This window comes from Artibeus jamaicensis, unplaced genomic scaffold, assembly GCF_021234435.1.
Source record: "Artibeus jamaicensis isolate MK-2021 breed Jamaican fruit bat unplaced genomic scaffold, CSHL_Jam_final contig_387, whole genome shotgun sequence".
Taxonomy (NCBI): domain Eukaryota; kingdom Metazoa; phylum Chordata; class Mammalia; order Chiroptera; family Phyllostomidae; genus Artibeus; species Artibeus jamaicensis.
Genome location: NW_026521812.1, coordinates 37,962,973 through 37,987,133, shown reverse-complemented (window position 1 = coordinate 37,987,133; position 24,161 = coordinate 37,962,973). Strand labels below are relative to the sequence as shown.

At 46.6% G+C, this 24,161-nt stretch overlaps 1 protein-coding gene across 6 annotated transcripts in view; it reads right to left on the bottom strand.

Annotated features, from left to right (window-relative positions):
• The window catches only part of BACH2 (BTB domain and CNC homolog 2), a 330,764-nt gene that overhangs the window by 15,369 nt on the left and 291,234 nt on the right, over positions 1–24,161 (bottom strand). For all 6 annotated transcript variants that reach the window (XM_037131213.2, XM_037131210.2, XM_037131211.2 and 3 more), the window contains one exon: positions 2,120–3,712. In XM_037131213.2, the coding sequence (XP_036987108.2) occupies positions 2,120–3,712 (1,593 nt within the window). The remainder of the gene's footprint in view (positions 1–2,119; positions 3,713–24,161) is intronic.

Genomic DNA, 24,161 nt, shown 5'->3' with positions numbered 1-24,161 from the left:
ACGCAGTGTCCTGCTGAGGGAGGGAAGCGTGCCATTTCTGAAATGGTACTCAGCTTTGGTAAGATATACAGAAAGCCCATTTTTAAAAGACAGGCATTGTAGAAAGTAATGGTATTTTTCAGGGAGAGATCAGTCCTGCTTATGACTATTTCTGTATGTTGAATGAGTCCTCCTCTGAACCGAGTCACGGAGAACTGGAAAGGTCTAAGGCAGACGAATGGTATGGCCTGAAGACAGGGAAAACCGTGGACTCTTGTTGGGGTGACTTAGGTCCAAGAGGTGACTTTAAGCTGACTTCTGGGATAGCAGAGGGACAAAAGAAGATCTGTCTGAAACAGGCAGCTCCTCGGGCACGTGCAAACATAAAAACACAGTTCCTTTGGCTTAATGGCAGGGCTCCTCTTGAGGGAGACACAAAAACAAAACAAAGGTTTGGAGGCATGTTTTTGGTGACATCAATCCTTGGCACGATAAATCATTATGCCAATGAGCCAGACCCAGGGACTGGGCTTCTGCCTCAGGGATGCTTATGGAAAGTTTCAGGGAAAAAAGACACCCTCACAAAAGTTGTGACTGGAGGGAAAGACGCCAGGGAGGAAAGAGAGAGCATGACCTTTGCCGTTTTCCCAAACCTTCACCCTCTCAGGTCGGACACACAGACACACATGCGCCTCTGCCTGGCACAAGCCTCCATCCCAAACCTGAGTGGATATGGTGCACCTGAGCAGAAATACCTCCCACTCACATTTTCTTTATAATTTCTTTCAACTAAATTAAACCTTGTTTTCCTCCTTTTTTTTTTTTTTTTTTGGCCAGGCCAAAAGGAGAGAGGGACCAGGCTAACCAGCAAAACAAGGAAGTGACCTCGGGGCATGTCTGCATTTGGCACAAGGGAGCTCTGGAATCTCTTCAAAACATGCCTGAACGAAAACCTCAGGGGCTTCTCCCCAATCTCGCAGAGACGAGATAAGCCCTCCGTGGCTCTGTGAAAAGCCACCTCACCCACGTGGCACTTCTGCTGCCTGGTTAGGTTACCATCTCCGCTTTACTGGAGGCTGAGATCCGGGGAGTGCAGACAGGCACGCAGCCTGATGAGGACCACGCTGTGTTTTCCCCTGTGTCTGTCGGATAAGCAGCTCTGAGGGGGGACCTCTCGCTGGACTCACTCACTCCGGCTCCCGGGGCAGGTCTGAGACAGCCGGCAGTCTCAGGTTGCTTCCTTATCAATGGGCTCAGCAGTGCCGACCGTGACCCAGACTCCCTCGTATCTTTGCCTCGGAGGTGATGGGGGAGGGGGGCTGTATGGGGCGTCCCTCGTCTCCCTCCTTAGCCACGTGAGTTTTGTTGACGACGCGGCTGGTGTCACTCCTGCTCCCTCTCCCAGCACTGATGAGACGTGGATGGGGCCTTTCAGAATTTTTACCTATAAAGTACTTTGCTTCCAGGGTGCACAGAGACTGGCATTCAACCGCGCTGCTCCCCCAAATAACTTCTCACTCTTTGTAGGGAGGTTGGGAAACAGTGTTACGCCGTTTTGTGTGACTGATTAGGGTGCTTCTGCAGTGACCCTGAGACCAGAACGAATGGGCAGCTGCCTGTGAACATCACTATGGACACGGGATGGCCCCAGGGTCTCCAGGGTCTTTAAGGAAAACTTAAAGGTGCCGGAAAACCACCCGTTTAGTGTGGACCTATCTAGCCTCAATTTTGGAAGTGTTTCTGTATTTCCCTCACATGGAAGGGGTGAGCAGCAAGGATGGAGGCGATGAGCACAGCACCTTACAGAGCGGATGCAGGAGGAGGCGGCGGCGGGGCCGTGGCGGTCTGAAGCACCTGAGCCTGCTTTCACGCGGCGTACTTGTTCACCCAGCAGCCGGCCTCTGCTAGCTGAGTGTTACATCTAGATCAAACTTCAAGTGCTTTCTAGGACCAAAGTGGTTAACTTGCAATCACCTTAAAGCACCCTGCCTCCATAAGTAGGGGAGGGCAGTCCCTTTACTGTAACCTTTAATGTTGGCAAATAAGAACAATCTGTGAGTGCTGGCGAGGGAGGCAGGGAAAGTCCAGATAAAGGACTGGGGGAGTGGATGACATGCTTGAATTTACGTGGGTTCCCTACCTCCTGGCCCCTGTCCTGCACAGGACACGACTCACTGTCTGCTTCCGAGAACGATCCGGATTCGTCACTGGAGTTGGTTCCGTAAGACTGCTCACATTTAATTTGGGGTCGGACTTGGTTGTACATTCCATCTCCCATCAGGCCTGGTTCCTGATGTTCTGTGGCAAGGAATCTGGCTCCCTGGGAACAGGGTGAGGAGGAGAACTCGCAGAGAGGGAGGCTGCAGGGTGAGCCCCCGCTCCCATCCTCTGCGTAGGAATAGGAGGAGCACGAGCTGGAAGTCCTGGTCCTGGTCTCCAGGGGGGGCGATCGAGGGCAGACCTTGATTGGCACCGGGCAGCTAGTGTTGGACCGCATCCTTCCTGGCAAGTGGTCAGCCATCAGCCCACCGTGGGAGTAGGCCTGTGAGCTGGGCAGGGACTGGACAGCCCCCACCCACAGACCCTTTGGCACCGGCTCAGAGAGGTCTTTGTCCAAACTGCTTACCCCAGAATACGAATGCACCGAAGTGCTCACTTGGTCGCAAGCGCTCGAGGAGAAGATCACACTTCTCCGGTCCAGCTCTCCTTCTTGTTTACAGAGAGCCTCCACCCCGGGGCCCTTGAGGGGCGACCCCATTGTGAAGTTGGACGCATCCTTCTGGCCCACATGGGCCTGTCCATAATTCCCTGTGAAAGGGACATAGTCCGTTTTAAGGTCACCCTGAGTGATGCCCTTGTCGAAAGGGCACGCGGAACTCCTGGCATAGTGCTGCTGAGATGTACTGGGCAGGCCAGACAGCTCTGCACTTTTCGTTATGCTGAACAGAGACCTTAGGCAGGAGGGAGAGGACACACTCCTGGACCTCTCCAGGAAGGCGACCCCGGGATGGGGAACAGGGGCGGGCGCGGGGCTGGGCTGCTTCGGGGCCATTTCCACATCCCCTGCTCTGTCCTTGATGTCGGGCTCATCTCCGGACAAGCAGAGCGTGATGCTCTCTTCCTCGTTCTCTTCACTGGGCGGCTCACTTTTAATTTGTCCCATGGCAAGCGCCGGTTTGAGGCTGTTGCCGGAGTTATCTTCACTGAATGTGCTTGCAAAACCTGAGGTACTGTGGGATGATGCATTGTAGACATTCTTGGTACATGCAAGCTGGTATTTCTTGTATCGGGGGTACTGCGTTAACGCGTCCTTTTCGGAGCTCTCCTTGTTGTCTGTTGGCCCATCGGACTCGGGCAGCAAAGCTTCCTCCTTCTGTGCTACTGGGATGGCAGTGGCCTCGAAGCTGATGGGGTGCGGAAGTGTCTGGTCCCTGGGGCAGGCCATCTTGGCTGTCTCTGAATCCATCGTCTCCTCCTCTTCCTCCTCCTCCTCTCCCGCCGAGTTCTCATGGTCCTCGTGAGGGCGTGGGCAAGCCGAGTCCTTCCGGCACACGAACAGGCCATCGTCGCTGTTCAGGAGCTGGGTCTGCAGGAAGCTGAAGCAGGAGTCCTCCAGGTTGTGCATGCGTAGGAACTCAGCACAGCGGATGACCTCGCGGATATTTTCTCTGCTGAGTAACAGCTTGGCAGTGTAGGCAAACTGCAACAGTGGCCCAAAGCCCCTGGCCGTGACCTGCAAAACAAACAGGGAAATTGCCATGAAGTTACCATCAGCACTGCTTTTGTCCTGAACCCCTCAACTGAAGCAAGATAACCAGACAGTGCTAATGTCCTAGAACAAAGACTGCAAAGGAGCAGTTAATCGGTACGGGGTCAGCAATGACTCTGCTTCCATAATTAGTGCCTGTCTTGTGCATACCCCTGCTTGATTTCATCAGGGCACACGGAATTGAAAATCACCAGGGTCAAGTGGCTAAACAAGATGACAACAGGTTCAGTGTTTACACTAATGAAATATCCTGGCAAAAAGGCACAGTAACAATGGGACGCCTATTAATTTCCCTCCCAATCAGTGCTGTTGAGAGCCATTGTGCACCAGGAGTGCGGGACACTTCCTCCAGCTCCCTGGAGCCCAAGAAAGCAGTATAGTTTTCTTGTGAACCACACAACTGGCAATACGGCCCTGTTAAAAAATGAAAGCCTGTAGGGTTTAAAAATAGTTTCCCCCTCCCCCACCTAAAAGTTAAAAAGAGACGTTAAAAGCAACTCCTATTTTGTTCATTCATCATGGTTTCTAGTTGGGATTTTTCAATTAGCATGTCATCCCTGATCTTACAATGACACCAGAGATGATGACAATCCAAAGCAGTGTTCTCAAGAAGAAACTGATGCCTCGCCCATACAGAATGGGGTTACAGACCTAAATAAACTGGCTGTCATTTGAATGGTTGAAGCTGCTGAGTGGCGCAGGACGCAGGCTAGTCCTGCTCTAATTATAAGCGGCAGCTTTGCCGTGCAGCTGTCTTCTCTCCTGGTAAATCTTCAGGGGCTAAGTCTACTGTCATGTGCTGCTCATCCATTACAGTTCACACAGATTGAAAATGTGCTATTTATGCACAGCTTGTGCATACGCATGCACACACAGAGAGAATAACTTAGACAATTAGAAATACACTGCCTAAGGCCAGTTGTTTTTTTCTGATGGAAGTGGATTAAACTTGCTGGTGTTTGGGGCGGGCTTTCTTACTCTCTATGCAAAGCCACACATCCTCTAGGTTTTTGCAAGCACTGATGACCCCATAGGGAGGGGAGGCAGGTCTATAAATTAGAAATCAGGTAAAAAATAAAAAGCAATAATCATGGGGTCCTTGCTGGAAGCTACTGTACAAGTGATTTAAAAATATTTGCTAGGGGAGTAAGTACAGAGCAAGGTGAACTGGGAGGCTTTGTGTCTGACATACCACATGCCTTAAATTCACCACAGCACACAGACCCAAAACTGCTGTGAGGACTGGTATCCGCTGTTCACGTCTCAACTTGGACATCAGCTTCTCAGGGAGCCCTCTCCAAACTTCCCAGGAAGAAGGAGTGGCACCATCCTCTCGGCCCCCATGGCCACAGGGAGGAAATACTGTAGTTCTCCAGGGCAACACTGATTTCATATCGCTACATTCTTTCTGGTAAGGGACATTTCTTAGATACGTAACTGAATGGGATTTTAATTGTTAAGAATTTTGAAGTATTAGACTTCCGGCCAAGATGGAGGTGCTGGTAGATAGATGTACTCTGCCTCCTCACACAACCAAAAGAAGGACAACAACAATTTAAAGACAAAAAAATTACCAGAACCGTCAGAAAACCGAACTGTATGGAAGTCCGACACCAAGGAGTTAAGGAAGAAACATTCATCTGGACTGGTAGGAGGGGCTGAGATGAGTAGCCATGGTGGAGAGGCCGCACGCAGCAAGGCAGTGGCTGGACGACTGGGTGGTCCCACATTTGCGTGTGGATTAACACAGAGGAACAACTAGGAAGTGAGAGACGGTGCAACCCAGAGTTCCAGAGTGGGGAAATAAAGCCTCAAAACCTCTGTCTGTAAAAACCTGTGGGGGTTGCAGCAGTGGGAGAAACTCCCAGCCTACAGGGAGAGGTCACTAGAGAGACCCACAGGGTCCTAGAATGCACACAAACCCACATACCCAGGAATCAGCACCAGAAGGGCCCAATTTGCTTGTGGGAAGTGGGGGAAATGACTGAAAGACAGCCAAGAGCAGAGCAGGTGGCACTGTTCCCTCTTGGACCCCTGCCCGACATTCACCAGCCACAAAGCAGCAATGTGGGTTGCCTGCCCTGGTGAATACCTAAGGCTCTGCCCTTCACTATGTAACAGGCATGCTGAGACAAAATAAAATGGCTCAAATGAAAGAATAGATTGAAGCTCCAGAAAAAATACAACTAAGTGATGAAGAGATAGCCAACCCATCAGATGCAGAGTTCAAAACGCTGGAATTCAGGCTGCTCACAGAAATGGTTGAGCATGGTTGCAAAATAGAGGAAAATGTGAAGGCTGTGCAAATAAAGGAAAATGTACAGGGAACCAATAGTGAAGGGAAGGAAACTGGAACTCAAATCAACAATTTGGAGCAGAAAGAAGAAATAAACATTCAACCAGAACAGAATGAAGAAATGAGAATACAAAAAAGTAAGCAGAGGCTCAGGAACATCCAGGATAGCTTTAAATGTTCCAATATCCAAATCACCTTAGGGGTGCCAGAAGGTGAAGAGGTTGAGCAAGAAATTGAAAACTTATTTGAAAACATAATGAAGAAGAAATTCCCTAATATGGAGAAGGAAATAGACTGCCAGGTAGTCCAGGAGGCTCAGAGAGTCCCAAAGAAGTTGGACCCAAGGAAGCACACACCAAGGCACATCATAATTACATTACCCAAGATTAAAGATAAGGAGAGAATCTTAAAAGCAACAAAAGAAAAGAAGACAGTTACCTACAAAGGAGTTCTCATAAGACTAGACTATCAGCTGACTTCTCAAAAAAAAAAACAAAACCTTACAGGCAAGAAGGTGCTGGGAAGATGTATTCAAAGGCATGACAGGCAAGGACCTGCATCCAAGATTGCTCTATCTGGCAAAGCTTTCATTTAGAATTGAAGGGCAGATAAAGTGCTTCCCAGATAAGGTCAAGTTAAAGAAGTCCATCATCACCAAGCCCTTATTTAATGAAATGTTAAAGGGACTTATCTAAGAAAAAGAAGATCAAAACTATGAACAGTAAAATGACAACAAACTTACAACTATCAACAACTGAACCTAAAAAACAAAAATAAAAACAAACTAAGCAAACAACTAGAACAGAAACAGATTCATAGAAATGGAGATCACATGGAGGGTTATCAGTGGGGAGGAGGAGGAAGGAGAATGGGGGAAACGGTACAGGGAATAAGCAGTATAAATGGTATGTCCAAAATAGACGAGAGGTTAAGAGTAGCATAGGAAATGGAGAAGCCAGAAAACTTAAATATATGACCCACAGACATGAACTAAGGTGTGGGGGGACTGGAGGGTGGAGGGAGTGTAGGGAGGAGGGAATAAAGGGGAGAAAAAAAGGGACAGCTGTAATAGCATAATCAAAAAATACATTTAAAAATAAAAGAATTCTGAAGTATCTAAATAAAATTTCAAAAATAAAAAAGTTCTCTGTCAGTTGATGAGTCCTGAGATATTTGAATAAAAAAAGAAATACAACAAAACCATGACAGTCAGACCCACACTGGAGTTGTACAAGGGCAATCACTGCCACCTCACTGTTGCTATACTTGGTCGGGTCCATTTCTACCATAAGATAGCAAGGTCATTTGGATCAGGGATCGTTTCATTTCTCATTGTAACTCTGCATCTAGCTGGGGTCTGACAGCATAAATGCCTGAGAAGAGCTTGCATAGTACTGACCATGTCAAAAGTCTAACTGTGCCTCTCACCTACAATTACAGTGTGTAGAGGGTGACAACAGTATTTGCTAAGTGTTCTTTTAAATTACTTTGGAGCAAGGCATTGTGTAAGCCAACATGCCAAGTCAATCAACCAATCCAAGGCAAGCAAGAGTCCTTATTGTCCAGTTCCCTCGTACTAGTATTAAAAAGGAGCTCATCTAATGTACACTTTTGTGGCCTACTAAGCTGGCATCGTAATAGTTTCAACAAATGTAGTACTTACTGTATCTGTCTTATGGACATTTCTCTCAGGAACCTTTAAAAGGGATGCAAGGCAAGAAAGGGTGTATTTGTAAGTAACTCAAGGTGATGAGAATGCTGCAGGGTCCTCATTGTGACGGAGCCCACCACAAAGAGAGGGATGGAAGCATCAAGGTAGCATATGCAAGCATCTTCTGCTCTGCTCCTCGGCAATCTGCCGGTTGCTGAGAGGCTGATACACATTTTGAGTTTTGGCAGATGCGTTATGGGAAATGGGGAAAACTCATCTCAATGCTTTTCTGTACAGACCTCCTCATATTCTCATCCTTACCACCATTTCTTTTTTATTTTTTAAAAGAGTTTGTTTGTTTTTTGAGAGAGGAGAAGGGAAGGAGAGAGAGGGAGAGAAACATCAATGTACGGTTGCCTCTCACGTGCCCCCTGCTGGGGGCCTGGCCTGCAACCTAGGCGTGTGCCCTGACTGGGAATCAAACTGCAACCCTTTGGCTCACAGGCCTGTGCTCAGTGCACTGAGCCACACCAGCCAGGGCCATTTCTTTTTTATTTTAATGCTCTTAAGTCTCCGCAGTCCCCACTACTGTGCCCCACTGTGGCTACTTTTAAAGACAATTCTTAAATAAGCCAGAGACACCCCTGGGGATCACTGGATCAGGCCTGGGCATCACCATTTGCCACATGGCTGCAAGGAGCTGGAGAAAGCTTCTCCACTCAGGTAAGAGCTGACACTAAATGTGTGCACTGGACACCCCAAATCAAATCACCAATCCTCCTGGACTCAGGAGACATGATGAGCTTGAAATGACCATCAGATGGCCATGAAAGAGTCATGAATAAAAACAGAGTTGTAAACTGTCCTTCAAGCCCGAGGTCAAAGGATGTGGTGCTGCTCTCACCAAGAAATTTCGAGTCATGGCTAGCTCTTCCCTCACATGAGTTTAATCCTGCTTTGTCATGTTCAATTGCTCAGCTTTTGTGTGCAGGGCTCTGTCTAGTGAGTGAGTTATTCACCAAGCACCTCCTGGGGCCCAGCACTATGCTATTGGTTCTTGCAGTGCCCTGCATGACAGGCATGATTGCCCTTAAGTTACAGACCACGAAAGTGACAGAAAGATGAGGGAATTCATCCAAGGTCACAGAACTGGGATTTCAATCCTAATGCTCTGAGGAATGGCTAAGAACAAGACTCAGCCTTATGCTCAAGAAACCTACAATTTAGCTTTGTAAAAGAGGTATTAGACAATGAAACGTTAGTTATTAAGTCACACTGTAAGTCAGTGATAGAAGGGTACTCATGGAATCACATAATTAATTGTCAACTGAGAAATCCAAACCAGCTCAGGAAAAGGGGAAACTGCTGAGGTCTGGGGGGAATCCCTTGAACGCTCATAAAAGGACACCTGGAGTGTGATGAATTCCCCCCGTCTATGTCTGCTCTAGGGCAAGAGTTGCTTTGCTGCCGTGGGTACCTTCTGAACTGCCACAGGTGTCCCTCTCAGGAACCCCCTACCAGGTGTCTCTGGCATTTTCAGGACAGCGGTGATACCTCCAAACACACAAGACAGAGAGCAAGTGCCTGTTGCACCTCCACGTCCGTGTTAAAACAGGCAGAGGCTTTCTTGACATTGGTTGAGCTCCATCTTGAGTAGGCTACACTGTCTTCACATTTTCAGGAATCATTAAATTCACTCATTGTACTCGTCAAGCAAATATCCAGGCACCAATGCAAAGCTATAAGCTCTATGTTATAGTTTATAAGCTATAAGCTCTATGAAACTGTGGCCAGAAGTCAGCATTGTTATTTACTTTCTGTTTTAACAAGTAAGGCTCTGATAATGGGAAAACATAAGAAGAGGTGGGTGGTGGAGAAACTCACACAAAACTAATGACCCATAGAAATGTTATTTAAAAAGGTAATGATCATGAAGTTAGAGTGGAATGCAGTGACTAGAAATAGCACACCAGTTTTATCTCACTGATGGTAATGGAACTGAGTTCCACTGCTCTGAGGGAAGACGACCTATTCAGGCTAAACCCCCTGGTCAGGGATGGCCTCAGGGCATGATAAACAAACACAAAATACAATATTAGTGACGACTTGGGATAACAGTCTTGCATTTTGAATGAAGTATTTTTGGATGAAACACTTTGAAGAATATTTTTTTGTCACGCTTAAACACATGACTGCCTGGTTCCATAAGGTGACTTAGAGGAGGCTGAAGCACATATGGGGGGTAGAAAGGATTGTGCCATGTGGGACTAAGTAAGTGGAAGGTCAGAAGTAACACTCCCTTTGCTCTTGGTTGCTCCCAAGGCGGCAATGACCTCATCTAGGAGTTGGCACATACAAAGCAAGTGGCACTGACCTTCCGGTTTCAGGCCTGAAAGATATCAGGTCAGATCACCAAAGTCACGCATGATGGTCTGAGTCTACATGCTGATGGTGTGTTGGAAACGTGACCCACTGAAATCATGACCCTAATGCGGTATTCCCTTGGGTCTGATGTATCATCTCTATGCCGTTAATGTAAGGAGGATGGACTGATGAGAACTTAACTGGCAGACAGTACATTTGGGTGCCGGAGGCAGAGCTGGGAAGCTCACTCTCAGGAGGTGCCCCGTGTGCTGCTGGACAGAGCCCATGATCGGGACTTTCTAAGCTACATCTTTCTGGACTATTACATGAATCAGGCAATTGGCCTTCAGATGTACATTGAAAAGAGTGAGCATTTTTATGAGACTGGGAACGGCATTCCCTTCTTAAGCCATGTGATCAAGAGCTCCTCAGTTGGTTCTGGCAGTGTATTCATGCGGCTGTAGCAGTGAGCCATCTGCAGAAGGCTGATCGGATGAGTCAGGTGATCTGGTGACTGCTCCCTAGGAGAGGGGAGGCACACTTCTCAACATCCCTTAATCCATCCTTACAAAGCATGGAACCTTTCATCCTCAGCAACACCACGCACACATCCCCAATGAAGTTGGATCTCTTCTACACTGCAGGAACTGGGAAGATGAAGGAAAGAGGCTATGTTGATGGGCTTTTGAAAACACTGTGGCCACTGACCACCCCTCTGGGTTGACTTTTTGCACAGCAAGGCACTCGTCACATAGAGAAAACACTGGTGACAACTCACTCTTCCTTCTCACCCCCAATGCACTGCACCTCCTGTAGGATGAAGACTGAATTAGCAATGAGCCATCATTTCTAATCTGAATTTACTATAATTTATATCCATATTATTATACTTTTCTCCCCAAAGCAGCATGCTATACAAGCATACTATGCTCAGGATGTATTTGTTAAATTGATTTCACTATTTCAATGAAGCTTCTGGTCACTTTAACATTTTTAGTTAAAGATAGAGCAAGAAAAAACTATCTTGTTTCCTTTCTTAAAGTAACAGCAGACAAACTAAATCAACATTCAAGTTGATGTATGTGTAGATAAGTCAATGTGGGTGCCTGAGCGATCACACCTGTCATGTGCTCACGGTACGGATCTGGCCCTTTCAACACACACACACACACACACACACACACTCTCTCTCTCTCTCTCTCTCTCTGCTGCCTAGCCTCTGCAGTTGAAATGGGCTCTCTGGTTTCAATGGGGGTGATGGCATCTTAGGGCAGAGGTCAAACAGTGGAGCCACTCCATTTGAACGAAACTCCGAAGGCTAGCCAGCGGTGTAGGTCAGTGGCGAGTGGCAGGACCATGGGTATCTTCAACTGAAATGTGTGGTCAGCCCAGTGAGGTACTTTTGGATTGGTTAAAAAAAGGAAAACAAGGTAGGTTAAGCAAAGAACTGACTTCAGTCCTCATGATTAAGAGGCACAATTTGAGACTCCCTGAAGCTCACTCCTTGGATCACTGTAGGAAGGATCCTACAATAGCTCATATTTTTCCTGTCATTTTTCCTGTCACAAGGGTTTGCAGAATGTACATCTTGCAGTTTCTTATAAGTTATGAACTAAATACAGATTTTTTAATTGAAAAAAAAACTAAAATTACTCCAAAATTGTTTAGGTTAGAACAAAATCTATCCATCCACCCATCTCTATGTACTAAAATAGCATTACTTTAATACAAAGGAAAATCTAAATAGCTCTGACCAGCTACTAACTTTACATTCTATCACTTAATCTAATTTTAGTCTGACATTATAAACTCACAAACTGCTTTTTTTGCTATTGTCTCTAGGCCTCAAGTCCAATCTGCTTATGCTTCCTCTCGTGATGCTGGGGCTGGGAGTTGATGAACTGCGGTTCCCTGGCTCCTTTGCTGGTTGACTCGTTACTGGATTCTGCCAAGCGGGGCGCTGACAGAAGGAGATCAGAGAGGAAAGGAGCAGCTCTGGTTCCTTCTGTTTCCTTCTTTATTTCTTTTGTGTTGTGGAAGTGGCTGCACCCCAGTTTCGTGCTGGAGTGTCTGGAAGGGGCTCTCTCCTGCACAGGTGCAGCTCCTGGGGCATCAGCCCCTCCCTCCGCGCTCACAGGTCCCTTCTGTCCCCTCCTGCCCCAGCAGTGGTAGCTGCTTCCCGCAGCCATTAATCACTGGTTAACTCTTCTTCCCCTTTCTGTTCTTCCAGTCTTCCAACACCTGTGTAACCAATTCCCTGTTTTATATCCCCTCTGCTTGAAACACCTGGCATGGTTTCTGTTTCCCTGACTCAATCGTCATCCATTTTTCAATCAAGGACGCCAAAAAAGGTGAAGCCCACAAAGTCCAGAAAGGTGATGGGATTTTCCCAAAGTTACACAGCTGGTCAGCCAGGGCCTACCTCGTTTTCTGACTGCTCCCCCCTTCCTGTCTGTTGCTGTTTCTCTGAAGTGAACCAGAAAAGAAATGGCATTTCATATGGAAAGACATCACTGTGAGCTTTATTACACTCTCTAAAATATTCAGTTTTATATAGCTCTATCCAGAGGAGTCTGGCCAACTGGAAGTGGTACTTCCCTGGGTATGTAGAAGGGCGAATCTCACGCTTGATTCTCTCACCATTTACAGTGTTCAGAATCAGTGCCTAGATTCCTCTTGAAGACTGAAGATGATTGCTAAGCCTCTCTCTTGCCCTGCAAATCCCAGGAAGCCCTTTTATCACCTGGGAACTTGATAAATTAGCAGGATCAGCTCAGCATCAGCCCTTAGGATCTAGAAGACATCAAAGCAGAAATGCCGTTCTCCTGGGCAGCCATGTGGCACCACTGTTTGTTCCCAATTACAAAGGCAGCCTGATAAAGCTGTTTTGAGGGAATGGCCATGTGTTCCCTGTCTGTGTCAGCTCAGAGCTGTCGTGGGGCTGCACAACTGCTGGAGCTGCTTCCGAGGCATTTCTTTGGTTGTCTCAAGGCTGATGAGAACAGTGAAGGGGAAGCAAAGAGTCGTTGTCTTTCCTGAGAACTAGCCATACCACGACCCTTCGGAACCTTCATTTCAATTGGGTGGTTTTTACCCCCCCTTCTCAGCTCCCTCATCTGTGGCCTAAGTAATTTTCTCAGTCAGGTATAGATGGTTATATTTTCCAGGTAAGTGATGGGCAGAAGTTATACACATGACACCAATGTAAGGTACTATATTCATATTTACTCTAAAAGCATGAAAAGTAGAAAACCTCCCTTCTGAAAGATTATATAATGAACTTCATGGAATAATTTTTAAAAACTCAATTTCGGTATAAGTGTAGATCCTAAAATAGGTATAAGGTGGTAGTAACTTTTTACATTTTTCAGAGTAAAATGAAAGTGAAAAGCATCCCACTCACCAGTAAGAAAGTAGTAAAACATGCATCTAGATTTACAGTTTCATCTGAAAAACTGCCTCCAACAGAAAATTATTTTTCAAAAGATTGAAAAAATTACCTAATTTCCATTTTAAATGACCCTCTCCCCATTCAGGAAACCAGTGATCTTCCCAGACCAAAATTTTCTCGAGTCAAGGTTTGACTTTACCTCCTCGATCCCTCTACTCATTTCAAACCAACCATCAACCACTTGACCTTCCACCAGAAACACAAAACATGTTTAAGGTTTCTAGTGATGAGTTCAGTCCCTCATCGGAACCTCCTAATGGTTCTTCACATCAAGCCAAAAATTCCCACCCCTGAGACTGAAGTACCCTCCTCTGAACCATTCTGAGTCTGCGTACATCCCCAGCAGGAAATCTGGACTGAGTCAGTGTTCCAGGCATTGGGACAGAGGACAGAACTATCACCTGCTTCCCTTTCATTCCTATTTTCTAGGACTACCAACTAAGATTTATTCAATTGTTACTCATTACTCACAGTGCTGTGAATTACCATGCCTGAGCTTTTCTTTCAGCACGTGCTACTGATAAACCATTGTAACCCTGCAAAAAATGATTTTTTGATCCAAGAGGGTATACTTGTCTAATTATTCAGGTTATACAAATTGCTCTTCAAACTTTTAAGATTCACTTTCTTCCTTGTTTTTGAAAACCATGATGCTCTTTTCTGATGTACAGACTTCTGATGCTTTCCTGGAGTCCACAATTCCTCAAAGATATTGACCCTAACAAACTCTACCCTAATCATGTCTAATTCTGTCCTGTAGTTTGGGGGCTTTACTTCATCCAGTTTGGGTGCTTCAATGTTTTCCTTTTGTTCTTCTATCTAAGATTTCCATTTTTTTTGTAGAAGTTTTTCTCACTTTTTCACCTGATGGACATGAAAAAAGCTTCATGAGCCGAGATTCGGCAATGATTTTGTGGACGTGACACCAAAGCACAGGCCACAAAGGCACAGACGAACAGATGAGTGGCCCTCTGCCCAGCTTACAGACTTCCACGCACCACGGGACCCAACGGGGTGAAAGGGCAACTTAGGAACAGGAGAAAACCCTTTCAAATCATTTATCTGATAAGGGGCTAAAACCCAGAATGTATACGGAACTCCCACAATTCAACAACCAAATTATCAAATAACCAAAAAATTGGCAAAGGATTGAGTGGAATGACATCTTTCTCTAAAGAAGATATAAAATAGCTGACAAGCATATGAAGAGATGCTCAACATGAATAATCATCAGAGGAATGGGACTTAAAATCACCATGAAATATCACCTGGTTAAGACGGCTACTACAGAAATAAACAGTAAGTGCTGGCAAGGATGTGCAGAAATTAGAAGCCTTTGCCCTGCTGGGAGGCTGTAAAATGTGGCAACTGCTATGGAAGAGTAATGTGGACATTCCTCAGAAAATTAAAGATAGAACTACCATGTGTGCAGCCATGTATCTTTTGGTTATATGTTCAAAAGAATCAAAGCAGGGCCTGGAAGAGAGGTGTGCACACTCGTGTTCGCAGCAGCACTGTCTGCAGTGGCTGAGAAGTGGAGGCAGCCCAGGAGTCCACCCACGGACGAGTGAACTTAAAAATGTGGTGTACACACCTGTGGAACTTGTGCAGCTTTCAAAAGGAAAGAAATCCTGTCACGTGCTACCACATGGATACACCTCGAGGTCTTCTGCTAAGCGAGGCCACAAAAAGACAAATACTGTATGATTCCACTTACATAAGGCATCTAAAGTAGTCAAATTCATAGATGCAGAAAGCAGAATGGTGGTTACCAGGGACAGTATCTCTTTCACGATGCTAAGGACGCTCTCCTGTGTACCTTTGTCAATTCCTTGTAGTTAGTCACTGTTACTAGGACCAAAATAACAGTTCTACCTTTGAAGGTGAAATTACCAATAAAGCAAATCAGTACCATTCTCACAGGTACTTTGTATTAGTTAAAGAGAATTCTGGTAGCTGTTCACCAGAATAGTTGAAGTTCTGCATCATGCCCCTCCTTTGCTCTAATTTTGCAGATGGCAATAGGAATATGGAACCTGTAACTGCCCTCACTGTACAACCCCAAATGAGCTCCGATACCAGTGTCGATGCTGCTCCTCTCTCTTCTGCTCTCCTTCGACCCCTCTTCTGAGGGCCCTGCCCTTATGCTTTGGGACTTGCCACAGAGCTTCTGTACACTCACTGCTGCTCTGCTCTTCCTCCCGGTGGTGACATTTTCATTTTAATACCGAACTCCTTCTTGCAGCCATATTTCAGGGGGATAGCCTTTTGCTTATCAGGTTACTTGGGTTACCTAAGAAATTCTCTTTATTACCTTGGCAATAATCTCCAATTTAATTCTTTAATTACTCCTGCTTTGCCCATTAATGGAAAGACACTGGAGAGTAGAAGTATTACTTCTGTATTTCCCTTCTCCTTGGTTTATCCAGCTAGTCACCGAACATTTTACACTTTCGTATCACCGTCAAACCTGCTTGCTTCCCCAGTAATTGGTGGCATGAGTTTGGCTGGATACTCATCTCCCCCCCCCCCCAGCCCCTTCTGTTTAAAGCACGTGCCTGGTGCACTGTGGGTTCCCAGTAACTATTAGCTGAACTGACTTGAACTAACCCTAGTGATGCCTGCTGGGCAAGCAGACAATTTGAATCCTTTTTTCATATGACAATCCATCACATATTTGAAGACATCTGTCTGTCCGGTTAGGGATTTTTTTTTCCTTCAGTGACCGTGACCAGAGGGGAGAAGGAAGGGAAGTTAAGGGGAAAAAGGGGGAGGGATTTGGAGGAAAGGGGGGGGGGGGGGGGGGTGGGGGGGGGGGGGGGATGGGAAGCTTGAAACTTAAGTCATATTTTCTATCTGAAATCAAAACTGAAGAACTGACAGATAACATATCTCTTATGGAAACGTTATTTTCTTTCTGACCTCTGGAAGCGAGCGGGTTTACCCTCCACTAGTACTCCCGTGGCTGTCAGGACTCAGTGCCAGCAGGGAAGGACCACTGGTCCTTAGTGGGGAAGGCAGTCCGACCTCCAGAACTTGAAAAACTGCTATTTCCCCTTTCATTTGCACAGTCGAAATAAACAGGGGCGTGCCAAGGAAATGTAGATAATACGCTTGAAGGGTTTTCGAGGCACAAACACTAAAATTTCTAAGATGTGTATCATCTCCTCTGGCAGAGAGCCTTCCTTTACAGTGGGAGTGGGTGTTACTGTGCCTCACAGAATGACAAAGCACAGATTTTGCCTTATAGGCATGGTTCGTACGGCAGCAATAATACTATTTCTACGATCTTTAGTTTCCTTCTTCAAAGTCCTTTACTAACTAACCACCACGTAACAGAAGCTGAGACTGGGTGACCCAAGGCTGTGCAGTGAGTTGGGATAAGTGCAAACACCGAAATCACACCTTTTGCTAAAGGTACCGTACGGCTCTGATTTCTCCTCCCTTCTCCTGTTTCCACAGTGAGTCTGCCAATGGGGAAGAGTTAACGCTGACACAATGCGGGCACCATCTGTGCTCTGTTAGGATTTAAACCGCGGCCTTCAACACAATGGCCCCATGTGTGAAATGGACAATGGCTGCCAGGGAGCTGTGGGCTGGCAGACAAAACGTTAGGGTCCGCAGCAATCTGGGCTGCAGCAATCATTACGACATGAAACCTACGCTCCTGGTCTGTCCCTCGACTACTGCCCCTCCCCTCCCCCTGAGTTCTAATCTTTCCTGTAGGTGATTTGGCTGGTGGAGGGAGGGAATGAAGAGGGTGCCGAAGCTCTCCATCAGCATGGCCACAGCTACCATTTTTGTCTAGATCTATCGGGCTCTTGTCTTGCAGCCTTCCACAGCCTTTCCCAGGAATCAGGGCTGCGGGCCTGCAAACAACATCAATGGATACTGGGAACCAGTCTACCCTGGGACAACTTCAGAGTTCTGTTTTTGACGATGGTGTCATCTCTGGCAGCATTGCTGCTGAAGAAGGTTAGGCAGAAGCTTCCAACAAAGGGTGGTAGTGTCCAGTTTCTGTGCAGCTGAAACACGATTTTCACGCTCAGAAGATTGTGATGAAGGGCTGTAAGTCACAGGTGCATCCAGATGGCTGCTCTGGGCCATCTCCTTTTAATGTGGCTTGAACTGTTATCAAAGTCCTGTTTCTTTATAGCTCATAACTAAGAAAACATTCTATGTAAAGATATCCAAGCATCCTGAAAGAGAACTTTTGGGTTTGGACAAATACCAAATCTCAGGAACACCAAGTGCTCCTGTTTTGGGTGAATCAAACTATTTCTGAACATACCTTTAAGATGGTAGTTAAGGTAACTACAGTACCCAAGGGTGATTCAGTTTTGACGGAATCCTAGTCACTGAAGTGGGAAATCAGAAACCTAACAAACCTAACAAAGCCCCTCCAGCCTCTTCCACCGTGAGGGCAGGAAGCATTCGGCTCCCGGGAGGACGATCCCGGGAGCTCGTCCACAGCAGATTACCAGCAGCTTTCCAGAACAGCACGCTTTGGAGACCTCCGCTAAGCCGGCACCTGTCTGAAGGCCACTGCCATTTCTTTCTTTAACAAGCACAGGAGGCCAGGGCCTAAGAACGTCTAGGTAGAATCACCACTGTGGTAAAATACCGAGACTCAAAGCAAAAGGGAAAACTATCATTTCTTAGCTCATGACTCCTCTCCTCTGTGTTGACACCATCTCTCCTCTCTCCTGCACCTTGATCTTTCCAGGTCGTTAATCACAGGGAGGCTTTGGGGGAAGGTTCCTGACAGGGGCTATGTTTCAGGCAGCAATTCCCTGCTTCAGAGATCGAACTTAATTCTCTCCTGTCTGACCTCCCAGATTTCCCCCACGCGCTCCTTTTTATTCTCATCTCAAGCTGTCCTCTTGAGCCATTCTGCCAGCCTTTCTCCTGCCTTCCGGGTTTGCTCAAGCTGTGCTCGCTGCCTGGATGCAGCCTTTGCTTTGCTTCACCAGTTCCAACTGCACCTGGGACGTCTGTGGCCAGCACTGTGGAATGTAAAAGCCAGGGGCAACCCTTGCAAAGGAGGCGGTAATTAAACTGGACACCCACACCCCCTGGACAATAGCTGCTGCTTATACATCACCGATCTTGGCTTTCCTTCACATGAGTGCTGTTTTGTTTTGTTATCTGAATTTTGTGCCTTTCTTGATTAGAAATTCCTGAAAGTCAAGGATCAAGTCTTATACTTTCCCTTGTTATCTACATGTATTTTTATTAAATTTGTTAAACAGCTGCATTGTGAAGGAGCATTTGTTAGTTATTTTTAGAAGGCAATGTTACGCATTTTGAAAGAATGAACAAAGGTCACATTTTCAAGTCAACCAAATACTACAGCATTCAAGTAAGATTAAACGATAGGAAATCATTAGATCACAGAGAAGTGCTAGGCTCATGAATCTTTTTGTGTGTATACTAGGTATCTTGCGTAAACAAGCCACTACTAATTAATCAATCCAAAAATACTGACTTAAGCATTTGCTATGTTGGGTACTTAGGTGAATTTGAAAGAAGCAAAAAATAATATTACACACACACACACACGTGTGTGAAAACTATATATATATAGTTCTACCCTGGAGAAACTCACCATGTCTTAGTGAGTTTCATGTCATAGCGAACAGCTGAACGCTAAACTCTACGCTGCTGAGAACCCTGGGGCAACAGCAGCGGAGGGAGGACAGTGGCACGCAAAACCCACATGGGTCAGCCTCTGCCCTGCAAATCCTGGGGTCCACTCAAAACGGCCTCATGGGTTTCCAGGTAAGGATCGTCCATACACACTCAGCATTTAACACCCTTCTCTGCCTGAGAGAAACCAGTGCCCTCTCCCTCCATCTAAACGAAACTTCAACTGAACCTCATGAGGGGGACTGCCTTGGTGCAGAAACCAATGCTCCACCGGAAGAGGCCAAGAGTGCACAGAAAGCCACAGAGAAAACCACTCGGACACCGTTGCCGAGGGAGCTGCAGGACGGAGGGCACAGCACTGCAGGCAGGGTTGAACGTGAAGGCTAGGACAGGTCAGTGGGTGAGTGAGACTGATTCTGCCGTAGCCTGCTAGTGAGAGTAACAGAATTTTATACTTGGGGGTAAAATTCTAGACCAGCTTGAGAAAAAGCAAAATTGCCCTGGCTAGTGTAGCTCAGTGGATTGGGCATGGGCTGTGAACCAAAGGGTCATGGTTCGATTCCCAGTCAGGGCACATGCCTGGTTGTGGGCCTGGTCCCCAGTGGGGGCCATGTGAGAGGCAACCACACACTGATGCTTGTCTCCCTCTTTCTCCTTCCCTTCCCTTCCCCTCTCTTTAAATAAAAATTAAAAAATTAATAAAAAGCAAAATTGAAATCCTCTTTTACACTAAAGAAGGAGAAAATGACATAGCTAGCAAGAAAGTCAAATGGGAAAAAAAGAATATAAGGTAAATAGGTAAAATTATGAAATGTCTAAGAAACAAATGCAACAAGAGAAAGAAGGTGGGCAAAGTCGGAACTCAGAGGTTCCTCCAGGGGGCCGGGGGGTGCAGCTGGTTGGAGCATCATTCCATACACCGAAAGGCTGTGGGGTTGATTCCCGGTCAGGGCGCCTGCTAGGTCGTGGCTTCAGTCCCTGCTGTGGATGAATATGAGAGGCAGCCAATCGATGTTTCTCTCTCTCTCTCTCTCTCTCTCTCTCTCTCTCGAATTAATGAACACATCCTCAAGTGATTTAAAAAAAGGTCTCTCCAGGAGATACCAGGGGCCGAGAAAGCCACATGAAGTCTGGCCTTGTTCTCGGGGGCCATCATACCTGCTCTATCCTGTGCCCTGAAGCCAGGCCCCTCCCAGCCAGCTGCGAAGACCATTCTGCATCCTTTACTCTTGGTGGGAAGAGAGTCTGGTGCGCTGCTCACCACGGTCAGAGCGCAGACACCAGAACACTCTGTCTGGCATATGGAGGGAACAGAATGTCAGAGGGGCTTTTCCTCCCCTGACCAGATAATTAGGTAATGAACACTGTTAAGGGACAGGGCGCATCCTGTGAGAATCTGTGTACCTCCAGGGAGGCATATTTCCAAAAGTGTACTATCAAGTGGTTTTTATTATACGTATACTTTTTCTGGAGAGCATTTCATTTCTCAAAAAGGATGCCAGGCACGTTTCTCTGCTGTGCCAGTATGGCCCTTTTCCACTTCGTCAAGCTGGACGGCAAACAAGGAAGAAGTGAGTCTGTTTCTGGTCCCCCATGGATCTTACAATGAGCCCCCTGTGGTGCTGGCTGGCTCCTTTGTTCCCACGCCAGGCCCCCACCTGAGGGGTGGAAGCGGGGCACAATTCTCGGAACACAGTCTGGCTGCAGGACAGAAAAGACCAGGAGAGGGAGCACGAGAACACAGCATATTCATGTATCTGGGTCACAGGGCAAGCCATAGGAAGAGCCAAACACGAGAAGCACATCGCCTCAAAAAATACACGTGGAATCTGAATGCTGTACTTTTTAGGGGAAAATAAGGAATTTGAAACCTGTTTGTTCACCACAGAGAATAAAGTTTTAGTTGATTATATTTGACGGCAGACCTATAAACCATTTTATTTGTTCTTAGTTTGTCCTGGATGATAACATAACTTTATGAACTGTTAAATCTGTCAGTGATGAATAACACTTTATAGCTAGCCACTTCCCCTAGTCGTTTTCACTCACCTTCACCATGCAGTAATATGGGAACAGGTGCATCGAAACAGCACCCGTGCAGCCCCAGGTACAGACCAGTGGATCTCAGCTGCACTGCAGTGCTTGGCTGGGTTAAGTGAGTGAGGCCAGCCAGTCTCCCCACAAGGAATTTACTATACGGGGGTTTGCTTGTGACCACCTCTGCAATATAGGGTACACTTTATTCCTTCAACAAATGGCATATTGACCCCCTCTATGGCTCCACAGAGTCTTAGGTGCTGGGGGGATGAACAATAAATAAGGAGGAATGGGTGCCTGGTCTGAGAAGTTCTAGGCAGATGGGACCGAGAAGGGCCAACACAGCATGGTAAGGGCTGTAATGGGGGTGGAACCGGGGGAGTATGGGTGCACAGCCAACACCGAGGGAGCGACATGAAAGCTGAAGCCCGAGTAAGGATTAGCCAGGTATTGGGTGGGAGCGGGTGGGAGCGGGAAGCAAAAGAATGTGTAAAGACAAACGAGAGGGCTCAGCACACAATGTGGTGTCGCACTGGGGTGGCTGCAGGTGACGCTGGAGAGGTGAGCAGGGGGAAGGCGAGAAAGGCCATTCCAGGTCACGGGGAGGGGGCTGGCCAGCAGTGGGCAGCCACTGGAGTCAGTCAAGCAGGAGAAGACTGGGGAGATTCCTCCGGCTGTGTCTGGGGCACGAGCTGGGCAGGGAGCATGCGGCTCACAGATGTCCAGGCAAGAACCGACTGCGGCCTGAACGCAGGCTGTGGCAGTGGAAGAAAGATGCAAACAGACCAAAAAAGCCATTGGGAGGAAGAGTTGGTAATGTGTGAGAACACAGGGCAATATAAGACTGAGGAAGATTTTAAAAAGGTCACACTGCTTCTAACTAATTAACCAAAGCTATAACTTGGATACCACAGTGGTGCAAATACGGTTCCGGTTGGAAGCAATGTGGGACACTTTACTGAGTGACTGTTACAACAGGAATCATGTAAAGGTTCACAGGAGTAACTAAGGCAGTTCGGGCTTCAGAGACATTCATTACTGAGGAGGATGTGGCTTAGAATTTGGCAGCCAAGAGCTTTCTTTAAGGGAAGATGGCCATCGATGCCAGTCAGTTCTTTCAGGCACTGCATGATGGATGTAGGATTGATCAAAAGCAAACTTGCCCAGTAAGTCCTTCTGGTCTGGCAAGGAGAAAGAGGTGAAAGTTCTTACAGAATGTGAAGAGTCCGTTTAAAAAAATGAATGGGCAAATAAATAGACTAGTATAATAGGAGATGACTTATGGAAAATACCTGCAGTCACACGTGGGCAAAGGCAGAGAAAAGACAACTTTCTCCCAAGCCCTGTTCTTAATTTTGATAATGACTGTGGAGCAACCGACCAGCTCTGTGGCTGGGATCTCTACTTGGAACTCTCTAAGCTTCTTTCATCATCACCTGAGAGAACTTCAAACTTCAAAGTAGAGTTTCTGACTCTGACCCTCCTGCCTCCCTCTTACAAGAACTCATGGTTACATTGGATCCAACGGGATAACCCAAGACAATCTCAAGATCCTTCAGTGAGTCACATCTGCAAAATTCCTCTTGCCATGAAGGTAACATATTCACAGGGGTTGGGGGGATTCAGACGGGGACCTCTTTAGGTGGGCGTTACTCTGCCTACTACACTGGGTTCTCATAAACAAAATCATTAGCTGGTTTCTTAGATGTGTCTTACGACTTCAGTGCCTCAAATGTGAGACCCCAGGCAAAGGCAGGTCCTTATGTGAGTCACGGTGACCTAGGTGTTAAGGTCTTCAGGTGAATAAGTGGCCTGCACTGGGGAGCCATTGATGGGTAAAATGAAGAAAAAGGATGAAAATTTATTTCGGGTATTTTTTCTTTGCTATCAGTTTACTTTTTCAGCATCTTTTCCACTATTTCCTGTGTACAGGAACACGTCTAGTGCTGGAGTCATGGTCACTTCTGTGTGGCACAGAGAGACCTTGAACAAGGGCTGGAGATACTTGCTGTCTCCAAATCTGCAGCTTAGTGGCTTGTGGCCCTGGGTCTCGTTTTCCCACCCGATAAAAACACAGGCATGTGCATGTTTAGTGAATGTTACTTCTGTCGTCTCTGAGGCAAGGGGTTAAGAACATGGGCTCTGGATCAGGCTGTCCAGGCTCATGTCCAGGCTCCTTGACTTAGTAGCTGACCTCTGAGCAAGTTAATGGACCTCTCCCACCTCAGTGACTGCACTTGGCAGATGAAGATAACAACAGACGTCCCAAAGTGTCAATAAGTTAAACATGTAAAGTGCATGGAACAGCGCCTGGCACCTGGTGAGTGCTCAGTAAAGGTGAATGAAGGTGATATATCATCACCATCACTGTACTTGACACAAAGGATATACAAAAGGTGAAATACAACCCTTTTCCTTAGTGCTGGGTCAGATGATTTTTAAGACCAAGGTTTTATGATTCCCAGTATACTACAGAAGAAAAAAACCTCCCTTGGCATTCTTACTTCCCATGCATTGTGCTGTGTTAGCAAGATCTTTTAATGTTTCTCCTTGCTGCCAATTAAGGGTACCAAGTCAAAGCTGATAGGTAAAAATTATTGTCCCATTATCACCTGTTGGCCTCACTAATAAATCTCAGCTTAATGAAGCATATCTGTCTTTTTAGTATAACAGGGTATAATCCAAACCAGAGGGACATGAGCTTTAGCTTGTTTACAGCAGCAGTACCTTAAGAAAACTCAGTGCAGCCCTGGCTGGTGTGGCTCAGTGGATTGAGTGCCAACCTGCAAACCAAAGGGTCACCAGTTTGATTCCCAGTCAGGGCACATCCCTCGGTTGTGGGCCAGGTCCCTAGTGGAGACTGCATGAGAGTCAACCTCACATTGATGTTTCTCTCCCTCTCTCCTTCCCTTCCCTTCTCTCTGAAAATAAAATATTAAAAAAGGAAGCTCAGTGCATCACCACA